Source organism: Colobus angolensis, unplaced genomic scaffold (assembly GCF_000951035.1).
Source record: "Colobus angolensis palliatus isolate OR3802 unplaced genomic scaffold, Cang.pa_1.0 Scaffold7, whole genome shotgun sequence".
Classification (NCBI taxonomy): Eukaryota; Metazoa; Chordata; class Mammalia; order Primates; family Cercopithecidae; genus Colobus; species Colobus angolensis.
Genome location: NW_012120709.1, coordinates 24,949,901 through 24,963,657, shown reverse-complemented (window position 1 = coordinate 24,963,657; position 13,757 = coordinate 24,949,901). Strand labels below are relative to the sequence as shown.

The 13,757-nt window shown below is 38.3% G+C and overlaps 1 protein-coding gene across 1 annotated transcript in view; it reads right to left on the bottom strand.

The window, feature by feature from the left end:
* KMT2A (lysine (K)-specific methyltransferase 2A) overlaps nt 1-13,757 on the bottom strand; it is a 95,412-nt gene that overhangs the window by 31,181 nt on the left and 50,474 nt on the right. The window contains exons 12-24 of the mRNA XM_011927037.1: nt 13,671-13,744; nt 12,151-12,282; nt 11,494-11,607; nt 8,012-8,158; nt 6,918-7,013; nt 6,558-6,678; nt 5,493-5,615; nt 4,881-5,065; nt 3,578-3,751; nt 2,422-2,532; nt 2,053-2,126; nt 950-1,143; nt 478-584 (exon numbers count right to left, since the gene is read on the bottom strand). Of these exons, the coding sequence (XP_011782427.1) occupies nt 478-584; nt 950-1,143; nt 2,053-2,126; nt 2,422-2,532; nt 3,578-3,751; nt 4,881-5,065; nt 5,493-5,615; nt 6,558-6,678; nt 6,918-7,013; nt 8,012-8,158; nt 11,494-11,607; nt 12,151-12,282; nt 13,671-13,744 (1,652 nt within the window). The remainder of the gene's footprint in view (nt 1-477; nt 585-949; nt 1,144-2,052; nt 2,127-2,421; nt 2,533-3,577; nt 3,752-4,880; nt 5,066-5,492; nt 5,616-6,557; nt 6,679-6,917; nt 7,014-8,011; nt 8,159-11,493; nt 11,608-12,150; nt 12,283-13,670; nt 13,745-13,757) is intronic.

Below are 13,757 nucleotides of genomic sequence, written 5' to 3'. Positions count from 1 at the left end.
TGAAACTGAGGGTCAGAGAGGTTAAACTACTTGCCAAAGTCAATAAGTAGGCAGTTAAGCACAGAAATGTGTTCAGGCAGGCGGCAGAACTGGGGCTCTTAACCATTCTGCTATCCTATATGAAACATAAGCTTTTAAATATGCAACTTAGATTTTATTAACTTTCACAAAATATTCTTGAGGAACTTCCATTAGAAATTACTAGACATCAAGGGTTTAATTTAAGGCAAATCAGTCACCTTTTAATCAAGAAAATCAGTCATTAAAAAACTCCAAGTGCCAAATAAATAAAAGTTTGAACTAAGTGACAAATAAATAAAAGTTACAAGTTAATAAGTTATACGCAAGTAAAAGTTATAAATTAGTAAGTTGTAAGTTCATTAAATAAATGGCACCCAGTCATCAAGTATGGACACAAGGACAAATAGTTCTTTTGGGGTATGTATTAACTAGGGCTCTGTGTCGCAAAGTACTTACATTAGCACTGTCATCACCATATGTCAAACATAAAGCACACTGTCTATTGTCTTCTATGCCTGGGGGTGGGTTCAGCTCTGGACTGTCTTCTCGACTCCTATCAGTACCTTGAAATCCAAAAGACTCCCATCAATACCTTGAGATCCAGTTAAAATTGGCAATACTATGTCTGATTTCCAGGAAAAAAGAAAACAATTCAGCTTACATAGCCTACAGCCTATAAAATAACCACTTTCAAAGTGTTCAGAGTAACGCTATCTCATTATCTATGTTACAGTACTCAAGAGTATTTATATGAAGTCCTCATTAACACCTCAAGTGAAGCAAAATTAATGATGGTATTACATTTAAGGATGACCTTAAAATTCCTTTCTGATATCCAAGTATATCTAATTTTAGTGAATTGGATCCACAAAGTCAATCATCTGCCTCTAGAGGGAAATGGGTGACGACGCTCCTTTTGGTGGCTTACTCAAAATTGGTGGTGTAGGAGGATGCAGAGGAGTTGGTGAGTCTGGTTCTCCAGGCCCTTTGGGTTTGGGAGCTGGAATAATTTTCTTCATTAAAGGAGGCTGCTCAGTGTGGCTGTTTTCCTCTCGCTCCTGCCACTGAGCATAATTATGGTCAAGTGAAGGTGGAAGCACTGCGTTTGGTAACATCCCACTGCTGAAAATAATTGATTCAACAAGCATTTATTGAACTCCTACAGTATACCTAGAACTGTATAAAATAATCAAATTCTTGATATCACCTGTTGCCCCATGTACGAGCCATTCACAGAATATAAGAAAAAGTCACAGCGTTTGGAAAACCGCAGAAGTACACAGAACTTAATATTTTAAAAAATATCTCAACATACGACTCTTGGTTAAACTTGCTGAAACAAATGATAACCCTATCAAAAAATCAAAAGAGGCCAGACGTGGGGGCTCACGCCTGTAATCCCAGCACTTTGGAAGGGTGAGGCAGGCAGATCATGAGGTCAAGAGATCAAGACCATCCTGGCCCAAATGGTGAAACCCAGTCTCTATTAAAATACAAAAATTAGCTGGACGTGGTGGTGCCTGCCTGTTGTCCTAGCTACTTGGGAAGCTGAGGGAGGAGAATCACTTGAACCAGGGAGGCAGAGGTTGTAGTGAGCCGAGATCGCGCCACTGTGCTCCAGTCGGGCAACAGAACAAGACTCTGTCTCAAAAAAAAAATTAATCAAATCAAATCAAATCAAAAGAATTTACATATGGAAAATCAAGAGCAGTACAAAGCACCATTTGAACTATCAGTCAAACAGAACCCATTTATAACAAGGCCAGCTACATGGCTATATCACACATGTATTGTACATTTGTCACAATTAAACCAAGCTCCTTACAATAAAACAAATACAAAAGTAAAGAACAAAAAGGCAACTGCCTATAACAAACATTAAGTGTAGTCCTCAAAACAGCACTGAAAAGGCATTTCAACCAATTCATTTCTAGTATTAAAACCTTTAGGAAAACTGCAATCTAGAAATACGAGAACTCTCAGACTTCTAGCCGATGAGGAGAAAAAAAAAGTGATGCTAAATTCACTTACTTGCTTGATACTTTATTTGGCTCCCAAAACCTGGACTTTTTGACACTGAACCATGGAAAAACACGTTCCATTTGCTAAAATAAAACACAAACAAAATGTAAATATGTAAACATTCATTTAGATACCACATGAAAAAACTTCAAACCAGCTTCTCTGTCAATACGAAGATAATTTCAGGCCACCAAGGGAAAGATCCATCCATTCTGGCAACCTCACCAAATTCCTCTCAAAGAATCAGAGGATCAAATTAAACCAAAGATGTTTCATACACATGACAAAGCAAAAAGTAGAAGAGAACAAGTTCATTGTATTCACAGGGTAGTTACTTATAGGTAAGCATTAAAACCATGAATTAGTAATATCATTCACCCGAATGAAGAAGGACTTGACCATGCTGTTGGCTTTTTTAATTTCTGGCTGTCCTCCATCTGAATTAATGGCTGCTTGAATGATCTTCACAATATCATCACTGAACTCCAACTGTATACAAAAACAAAATGTTAATTATTCTTAAAACAGTGTGTTCTCAAAACCATTTCCTTTTTCCTCCCTAATCATCCGGCACAGAGATCCAACAGAAAACTCGTACCCTATTTTAATGTGGTATAATACTCTTTGGCTGAGACCTTTGAGATTCAATTCACAATTAACCTGTAGCAATTAAGAGATGCCAGGCTAATGAGGTAAGAATGCAAACAAATTGGCTGTATCATGATAAATTATCCAAGCAGGTCCACAGTTTTTAATGTGGATTAAAATAAGTAAACAGTGTCTCACGCCTGTAATCCCAGCACTTTGGGAGGCTGATGTGGGTGGATCACTTGAGGTCAGGAGTTCAAGACCAGCCTAGCCAACATGGTGAAACCCCATCTCTACTAAAAATACAAAATTAGCCAGGCATGATGGCGCATGCCTGTAATCCTAGCTACTCAGGAGGCTGAAGCAGGAGAATCACTTGAACATGGGAGGCGGAGGTTGCAGTGAGCTGAGATCCTGTCACTGCCCTCCAGCCTGGGTAACAGAGCGAGACTCCATCTCAAAAATAATAATAAATAAAGAACAGAATAGCAAATATAGACCATGAGATAATAAATGATCATTTCCTATACATTCTTAAAATCATAAAATTAACAGGCATCTATCTACAAATGAAGACCTTATAGAGAAAGGCACATTATTCAGATCTGATCTCAAAAGGGGAGGGAGAATCAATTAATTTCACATTAGCGTTTTCCACATCAACAGTTTGTTAGTGCTTCCTCTTAATATAAAAATAATTTTCAGAAAACTGAGATGAAAGTGAAATAAAAGAACTATTTTAAGACATTACCTTCCCTATCATAACCCTTCTTCTGAAACACAAAGCTAAAATAACTCATACATTTTTCGGTTTCTAAAGCCATGTGACATTTCTAAATATAATACAAATCATTTTTTAATTTACTTATACTCAGCCTCATGCCCCACAGATCCAAGGAAGCTACACTGGCACTAGAAATTTTGATGGCTCGCTGTAGAAACATACCACAGATGTGTAATTCCCTTGGTCCATCTTCCTCTTGACTCCTTCCAGATCTAAAGGCTGCTGATCATCCTGTTTGCTGACCTCAGTAAGAACTGGTGGATCAGGTCCTTCGGGGGAGCTGCGGGAAGGTATACTCTCCTCTGTCTCGGGATTTAAGTCTGGAGGCTTGGCAGCCTATTGCCAGGAAAGATATGTTGCTTTTATCTAACACTAAAACCAAGGTGTCCATGCAAATTCTATTAAAATTAATAAAGATGGTACTGAATGATTCATGTTCATTTCATATTCCAAAGAACATGAAAATAATCAGATTTCTCAAATAGAAAAGGAAAGTTAAAAATGAGACTGTTACGTAATAGCTTAGCTAGGCTAACTTAGGAACTTTTCTTGGTAATTTCCAAACCTAGTATGAAGAAGCTGAAACTGTGTTCAGTTCCTTTTGAGTATAACATAGAAAGCAGCTAACTTTCCTATTTAAAAAATGGAGCTCTATTAAAAGATGAAACAGCAGCTTAGCTCTGAGTTAAAGTGATCCATATGGTTCTTCTAATGACTACTTTTTTTTTTTTTTTTTGAGGCGGAGTCTCGCTCTGTCGCCCAGACTGGAGTGCAGTGGCCCCATCTCAGCTCACTGCAAGCTCCGCCTCCCGGGTTTACGCCATTCTCCTGCCTCAGCCTCCCAGTAGCTGGGACTACAGGCGCCCGCCACCTCGCCCGGCTAGTTTTTGTATTTTTAGTAGAGACGGGGTTTCACCGTGTTAGCCAGGATGGTCTCGATCTCCTGACCTCGTGATCCGCCCGTCTCGGCCTCCCAAAGTGCTGGGATTACAGGCTTGAGCCACCGCGCCCGGCCATGACTACTTTATAAATGTGTAAAGTTCACAACTTACATAGACAGAAAGTGTTTTTCCAATTGATTACTATAACTGTCTCCTAACTACGAATCCTGCCTCTAGGCTCAGGTATCTCCAGTCCTTCTCCACTCCAGTCAGAATAATATTTTTTCTAAGAAGCAACACTGATCAGGTCACCGTCTTGGGTGAAATGCTTCACTGGCTCCCCATCACCTTCAGCGCATGAAGTCCAAATTTCTCATTATAACAGCAAGGCCGCTGAAGATACAGCTCCTTCCCATTTCTTACTCTAAAGCAGGTCCTACTCTTGGCTCTAAATATTTTCCTAATGGTTATAGTCAAAACAAGCAACTAAAAATTAAGCGAGGAGAATGAAGTAAAACAAGAGAAACACTAGGTAAAAACTACCTAAGAACAAGCTCTCAGAAAAAAAATGAGACTTGGCCTACCTGCCGGTAGCGTAGCAAATGGCTGGTAGTCCGAGAATTCAACAAAGCTGTCAGAACTTGCTTCAGAGAAATCTGCAGCTCTTTTTCAAGGGCCAGTCGCCACTCTGCAGGGTGCCGCTCAGTACAGTTCACACAAGTGTAGGCCACACTTTCTGGCAGATTAGATAGAATCTCATACATCTCATCTAAGAAAACAAAAACCTACCATGATGAAGTCCTCTGAAGAATGGGAGAGAGGAAGAAGAGGAAACTATTCCACTGAACTTACTATAAAGCCATATGTTGGGCACCACATTAAGATTCTGATATCCTCATGGATATCACACATATTGATCTCAAAAAGTGGCATTATTAATTAACACTAATCCTGAATTTGGTTATTGAGAATCAGGTTATGGAACCCACAAAGGACAGCAAATAAATACTTTAAAGGCATATATTCAAGATAAGTGAGCACAAACATAATACAATGCTGCTTATTCTAGAAACTAAAAAATAAATTTAGAGATTACAAATAACAACACAACCATAATTTTAGGTTTAAAGTGCTCTAGAGGCTTATAAATGCAGTAGTACCTATAAAGAAGAAAACTGAAATAAAAAGACTCCAACCTTCTGTACCTGAAAGATTCTCACATTTGGAATGGACCCAGCGATCACATTTCCCACATTGCATCATCTTACTCTCATAGTCATCATCATCATAACATTTGTCACAGAGAGGGCAGAAGTTTCCTGAAAGCAAAGCAAAGTTTACAGCAGTGCTTTGGCTCACATGTATGTGTTTTTACGGCCCTTGACTTGCATGTACCAACCCAATCTAAATCTTCTTCTGGGATCATGAACACCAGCATGGATCTACTGTGGAATGTTCACGTATCTGCAGTCTCAAGATTATTCTGAACCCCTCAAATACTCACAGAAAAGCTTCATACGCCACTAGTTTTCTTTAGTTTACTAGTTTTCATTTATAAAGGTCATGAGGTAGATTTTCAAGATAAAACAATACAAAAGAATGGAAGAGAGAAATTTCTCACACATTTGAAAGAAATATTTAAGTATTTAAAAGGAAGTGGCAATATGGAAGTCAGAAACAGTACATGTAAGCCTTTTCCTTATTTCTAGGGCATTTACATTAGAGCTTAGAGGAGCACTTCCTAAGATTCAGTACTCTGCATAACCTTCATAAATTTTCTTTATATACAGAGATCTCCTCTATTATTTTTTACTTAATGAACTTCTTCAAACTGATCTGCTTATCTTAGTTAAAATACTAACTTTATATGATTATCCTAAGTCAGTAATATAATAGGTTTAACGTATTCGTTATATTAATATTTTTTCTAATATAACTATTAAAAGAAAATGTTTGGGTACCAACTAAAATCACTTCTGAAATAATCAAATATATAATATATATACCACACTTTGGGAAATACTAGCTTAGAGGATTTCTTTGTGGTGAGTTATAATGAAAAGTCCTCTTAACACTTCCCATATAAACTAACAAGACATTTCTAGTTGCTAAGTTCTAAACAGGAACTTAGGAAATGTGTCTAAATGGTATCTTTGACATAATACGTGAGACTTTTTATTTCATTTCACTAGAGAGTCTAGTTCACCTCCAAAACACCAAGTACAACCTCCGAAAGTTGGCAAAACTGGGTTTTTGGGTACCTTTAGCAAAGAGCTTGGCGCAGTCATGGCACAGTGAGAAATCGTGAGACCACTGTGCATCCCACCCTTTGCCTGGAGTTGTGGATCCACAGCTCTTACAGCGAACACACTTGGTACAGATCTAGAAAAGAGGAAAAGAAATTCAATAGGAATTTCTTGTTTTTAATATCTTTCCTTAACTAAAAGGTTCTCAAATGCATCCATTTATAGATTTCATTTCTCTACTGAGATGATTTCCTAGTAATGAGGCAAAAAGATTGTCATACTGACATTCTCAAGCATAGATATTTGTAATACAAGTTACATAAACCCAATAGTCACAGGACAGTTCTCTACAAGAGCATCACGTGTATAACTCACCCAAACTTTCTTTTTCTTTGTGGGTTTGGTGGGGTAGTTTGGTCCCAGGCACTCAGGGTGATAGCTGTTTCGGCACTTATTACACTCCAGCAGCTGCTGTAAGAAAATATAATGGCAAAAAGATGAGCATCATATTACCTTCACCCAACACTTATTACTTAGTACCCCATTTTCACATTTACTGGCAAGTAAGTAGAGCACACAATTGTAAGTTTGAATTTCCTCACGCATTATTTACTCCTGCCAAAGGCACTTGGTGATCAGCATTCTTACTAGGGAGATTTGACTTGTTTTTGGAATTTTATTCAATATCATGTTTTCTGTCATTGTTCCAAAATTAAAACACAAAATGGGCAACTGATGACACCCAATTAAATACTAAAGACAGACTAAGCAAAAAGAGAAATAATATAGATATAAAATCTTAACTGGAAGACAGAAATCGAGATCGAAAAAGAAAGCAATACTCTAAGCACAGTCATCCTTGATTTCCGTGGGGGATTGGTTCCAGGACCCCCAGAGGATACCAAAGTCCATGGATGCTCAAGTCCCATAGACAAAATGGTGTAGCATTTGCATATAAGAAAATGCACATCCTCCCATATACTTATTTTTTTTTTTTTGAGATGGAGTCTCACTCTGTCACCCAGGCTGGCGTGACAGACTGCACCACAGGCTGGAGTGGCTCACTGCAACCTCGGAGTCCAAAGTTCAAGCGATTTTCCTGCCTCAGCCTCCCAAGTAGCTGGGACTACATGTGACCACCACCCCTCCTGGCTAATTTTTTTGTATTTTTAGTAGAGATGGGGTTTCACCATGTTAGCTCAGGATGGTCTGAAACTCCTGGCCTCAAGTGATCCGCCCGCCATATACTTTAAATTATCTCTAGATTACTTATCATACCTAATACAATGTAAATAGTTGTTATACTGTATTGTTTAGGAAATAATGACAAGAAAAAGTCTGTTCACATAGAGTACAGAGGCAACTACTAATTTTTTTCCAGATATAGTCAATCCAAGATGGTTAAGTCCAGGGATACAGAACCCACTGACACAGAGGTCCAGCTGTAGTTCTGTTACCAAGTTTTGTACCTTTGTAGCCTGATGTTGCCTTCCACAAACGTGACAGAATTTGCAGCGACGACAACACCAATTTTCCAGCTGGTCCTCCAGAGGGCGCTCGTTCTCCTCTAAACAAAACTTGTGGAAGGGCTCACAACAGACTTGGCAATACACAAACTATAGTAAGAACATGGGAAGATAGAAGTACATCAAATAATATGAAGAAAAACATAATCAACCATACCCTCCTTATATACTTTGGGTTTTAGTAGTCCACTGGCATATATTTAAGTCAATACATATTCATTATAATGACTATGTAAAAAAAGTACAGTATTGGGCACTGTGGGAGATTCAGAGTACTAAAGTGGTAATAACAGTGGAATTAGAAAGTAACAAAGTAAATATAATCCAAGATTTAACAGAACATGCTAAGTGCCCTAAGAGTGGTATAAACAGAGAGCTATGGGAATGTAAAGGAGTGGGGTGAGGGAAATAGGGAGGGTTTAAACGTTTTCTGTAATATACAAAACAATTCTAAGCTCTGGTTTGTCCTTTCCATTTCTATTTTATTTTCTTAATTCATTTTTATTTTTATTTACTTATTTTTTTGAAATGGAGTCTCACTCTGTCACCCAGGCTGGGGTGCAGTGATGCAATCTCGATTCATTGCAATCTCCGCCTCCCGGGTTCAAGCGATTCTCCAGCCTCAGTCTCCTGAGTAGCTGGGCTTACAGGTGCGTGCCACCACACCTGGCTAATTTTTTGTATTTTTAGTAGAGACCGGGTTTCACCATGTTAGCGAGGATGGTCTCCATCTCCTGACCTCATGATCCACCCGCCTAGGCCTCCCAAAGTGCTGGGATTGCAGGCATGAGTCACCATGCCCAGCCTCCATTTCTAATTTTAGAAATAAGTTATTTTCATATTGATATAGGATTTTCAAAAATACTAATTAGGATAATCCAGAATTTTCATTTGCCACAAAGGAATTATTGGGACAATTGGTCAAACCTAAATAAGGCCTATAGATCAGATAATAGTAATGTACCAATGTTAATTTCCTGATTTGGTAATTATACCATGGTTAAATACAAGAATGTCTTTGATTTTTAAAAAAACATACTAAAATATTTAGAGGTAAAATGGTATATGTCTGCAACTTGTTCTCAAATTTTTAGACAAATGTATATCTATAGGTAAAATGTGTATATGTATTTTATTTGTTATTTTGTAAAATAGATACACACAGAGAAACATATTAACACTTAGGGAATCTGGGTGAGGGGTACCTAGAATTCTTTGTACGACTCAGAGTTTTTTTGTAAGTCTGAAATCATGTCAACATAAAAAGTTTAAAAAATTCGCCTGGAAGAGAGTTCATCAAGCACTGGTTATGCTTTAGGAGTGCAGTGCAGGCAGCAGGCTATTCTCTAATTCATGTTTTAGGAATCCTGTGAGGTTGCTATGTACAACTATAAAGAATTTAAATCAGAACAATTATACTCTGAAAAAGAAATCTGTTTAATCCCAGAAGTTGAAGGACTGGTGCTATAAATATAAGTTATAACTGTGGGTGGCATACATGTGAGTGCAAAGCACTATATTAGGAGGGAAAAGAGATACAGTAGACCCCTGGCACTTGTAGACTGAATATTCTCAGTCTCAATGATATCTGAAGCAACTCCTGCACTTAGAACAATAAGTTGTTGGTAATAGGGACTAAGAGAATATTTGCTTAGTAAATGAATACCAGGCAATAATTTGTAATTTTGCTAGTAATAACTTCAAATGGCAAGTGGGCAGGGTTGAGTTTCTTAGCTAGTTTGTGTCTCACTGACTGCTCAACATTCAGATTTCAACCTAGCTTGGATTTTCTTATTTTTTCTTATTATTTTTTTTTATTTTTTTGAGACAGGGTCTTGCTTAGTTGCCCAGGCTGGAGTTCAGTGGCGTGATAATGGCTCACTATAGCCTTGATCTCCTGGGCTCAAGTGATCCTCTCACCTCAGCCTCCCAAGTAGCTGGGACTAGAGTAGCTGGGACTATAGGCACATGCTACCATGCCTGGTATTTTTTTTTTTGAGTAGAGATGAGGTCTCACTGTTGCTCAGGCTGATCTTGAACTCCTGAGCTCAAGCAGTCCTCCTGCCTCAGCCTCCCAAAGTGCTGGGATTACAGGCGTGAGCCATTGCACCCGACCTGGATTTTCTTTACTACCTTTGCATACATATCTTATGTGGTAAGTAATAAGCCAAAGAGGTATCTGCCAGGAATTTAAGAACTGTAAAGGATGTAGGATATGTCCCTTATAAATGACAAACTACTGCTTCCTATTCAAAATTGTGCACTTTTTCCTTTCTCATTGTAAAGGTGGTACATACTGCAAAAAAACTCAGAAAGATTAAAAAAAAACCCAAAAAAACAGAGAAACAAATAAAAGTCACCCATAATCCAACCACACTCTTAATATTTTGGTATGAATCCTTCCAGATTGTTTTCTAGATATATATTCTAAAAACACTTTTCCAAACTAAGATGGGATTGTGCTTTATATACTATCTTGTAACCTGTTCTTTTCACACAGTGATATGTCATGGACATCTTTCCATGTTATTACTGCAATTACTTTTGCACCAACCTAATAACATCAATCTATATTAGCATCTTTAGGACTTCGTATTTGCCATTATATATGCCCTATACTTATTTTAACCCATGCTCCTATATGGACTTTTGGGTTGTTTCCAGTTTTTTATTATCATGAACAATATTGAAGTGAACACTACTTTATATCTACAGATTTGCCAATTTATCTAATTATATCCATAAGTATTTGAAGTGCAATTGCTATGTTAGAGGATATACCTATTTTAAAAATAAATATATATTTCCAAATAATTTCCTCAGAAAGAAAGATTGTAACTAATCTATATTTCTTTCTACCAACAGAAAGTCCCCATTTATTCAGGATTCTTTTTTATCATGCTTTAATTTCCAGTTTTTGGTCACTAGAGGGCTAAAAAACAGACACCCTCCTTTCACCTCCCCCGCCACCTACCATGTATTTATTTCTAATTTTGGGAATTATCTATTTCTGTCTTTTGCCTATTTTTTTTCTGGATATCATTCCTTTTTCTTATTAATTGGTAAGAGCTCTTTGTAGACAAAGAGGCTCTGATATACAATATAAAACAACCACCAATAGCATCCCTTTTAATAGACCACTGTATAATTTTTTCTCTTATTTAGACATCTAACAGAAAGATCAGAACTCTAATAAAGACTGAATTTAAGAGAGATGGGATTATTGATGTTTTCACTCTCAATAATTTTGCTACTCTAATAGCAGATTCCTTCCTAAAATCTCTAAAATACTTCAAAACATTTCTTTAGCTGGTTTAAACAGGGGATAGTACCTGCTAAACACCAACAAAACAGACTATAGTAATTTCATCCACAGAAAAATAATCTGTGTACTTCCTGGGGTACAAAGAAGCAGGATGCCTTACCTCTACATGCCCACTACTGGCACAGAGAAAGCAAACCACCCTGGGTGTTATAGGAACAGAAGTCAAGATTCCTAAGCCTCCCATCTCCCACACATTTTCTGCTTCACAATCCTCCTGTGGAGAGAGAAAGGTCAGTTAGGAAAGTTTTACAATTACACAACTTTGGATGGAAAATAAGGATGAAAAGCATAAAATTAGTATGACATCAGAATGTCAGAGTATTTCATTTCAATGAGTCCAAAAATAACTGCTGCTTTAGAAAGTTTAAATCTCAGACACAGACTATTAAAAGGCTTGCTTATTCAATTCATATTGAATATATTGCAAAGATACACTGGGACTGAATTTCCCTTACAGTTTTGCGAACTCAAGGAATCATTATGGTTTGATACTTTCCATGTGAAGGAATTACTTCCTCTGATACTGTTCAGGATGGATAGGAATGTTTCATTATCTATGTTCTGCAGTCAGTTCACAAACAGTGACCTAAGAACACTGACCAAAGCTCTCCCAGCGCTAAACCCATCTGTGAATGGGAGTTCTTATTCATTCCCCTAGTTGGTGCTGATTTCCTCTTTCAACACCTTTGGTAGTAGCATTTTCTTTATTTAAAGTCTTTGACACTCAGTATACTTTACGGTCACTGAAAACCTTTACCTTAAAGTCCACTCTGATCCTATGGACTCCATCTGCTGGAATTTTTTGCTTAGAACTATTGCCATTGGAGAGAGTACTGAGGATGTTCAAAGTGCCTGCATTCTCCTGCTTATTGACCGGAGGTGGTTTTTCCTAAGGAGACAAAAGATGAATATAGAACAAAATCACACCCTATTTGCCTTCGTATTTGCAACAGATAATAACGCAAATGACAAATCTTATTAATAGATCTAAAAAACATGTTTCCAACATAAACAGAGAAATAATCTTCAAAAAAAATTTTTGTAAGAGATTAGGTCTTGCTTTGTTGCCTAGGCTGCAATACAGTGGCACAATCATAGCTCACCGCAGCCTAGACTTTGTGGGCTCAAGTGATCCTCCTGCCTCAGCTTCTCAAGAGTAGCTGGGACTACAGGTGCATGCCACCATGCCTAGCTGATTTTTAAATTTTTTATAGCAACTGCGTGTCACTGTGTTGCCCAGGTTGGTCTCCAGCTCCTGCCCTCAAGTGATCCTCCCACCTTGGTCCCCCAGAGTGCTGGGATTATAGATGTAAGTCACCACACTATCTCTTTATCCATAATAAATAAAAATAGTGAAAACAGGGAAGGGTGATTTTTACAGACAAATAATTGCTAAAGGATGCTGGGGTCAAAAAATAATTATGCCAAATGGCTTTTAGAATAAGCAGATTCCTAGGCTAGAACATACAGGGCCACAAAGAAGGGAAAAGCAACAAGGAAGAGACCAAAAAGGAAACAGGGTAAAGCCTAAACTTTTTTTTTTTTTGAGATGGAGTCTCGCTCTGTCATCCAGGCTAGAGTGCAGTGATGCAGTCTAAGCTCACTGCAGCCTCTGACTCACAGGTTCAGGCAATTCCCCTGCCTCAGCCTCCCAAGTAGCTAGGATTACAAGCGCCCACTACCACACCCGGCTAATTTTTGTATTTTTAGTAGAGACAGGGTTTCACCATGTTGGCCAGGCTGGTCTCAAACTCTTGACCTCAAGTGATCTGCCCACTTCGGCTTCCCAAAGTGCTGGGATCACAGGCGTGAGCCACCGTGCCTTGCCAAGTCCAAACTTTTCTTTTTGGAGACAGTGTTTTGCTTTGTCACCCAGGCTAGACTGCAATGGTACAATCATAGCTCACTATAGTCTCAAATTCCTGGGCTCAAGACGATCCTTCTGTCTCAGCCTCCTGAGTACCTGGGACTACAGGCAAGTGCCACCATGCCTGGCTAACTTCTTCTTTTTTTTTTTTTGTTTAAATAAAGACAGGGTCTTGCTATGTTGCCCAGGTTGGTCTTGAACTGCTGGCCTCAAGCAATCTTCCCACCTCAGCCTCATTAAGTGTTGGGATTACCGGCGTGAGCCACTGTGCCCAGCTAAAAGCCTAAACTTCAAGTTTCTTAATTTTAAGGAATTCCACTGCCATATACATAGAAGTCAAGGATAAGGCTTTTTCCCTACAAAATAGAATACATCCCTGAGAAATGGCAGAGAAACAAATCTCTCCTCACCTTTTCTTTTGGTTTTTGTTTTACAGGGATACTTGGGCGGGGAGCCACTTTTTTCTGTTTGCTCTGCTCTGGACCTAAAAAATTCAG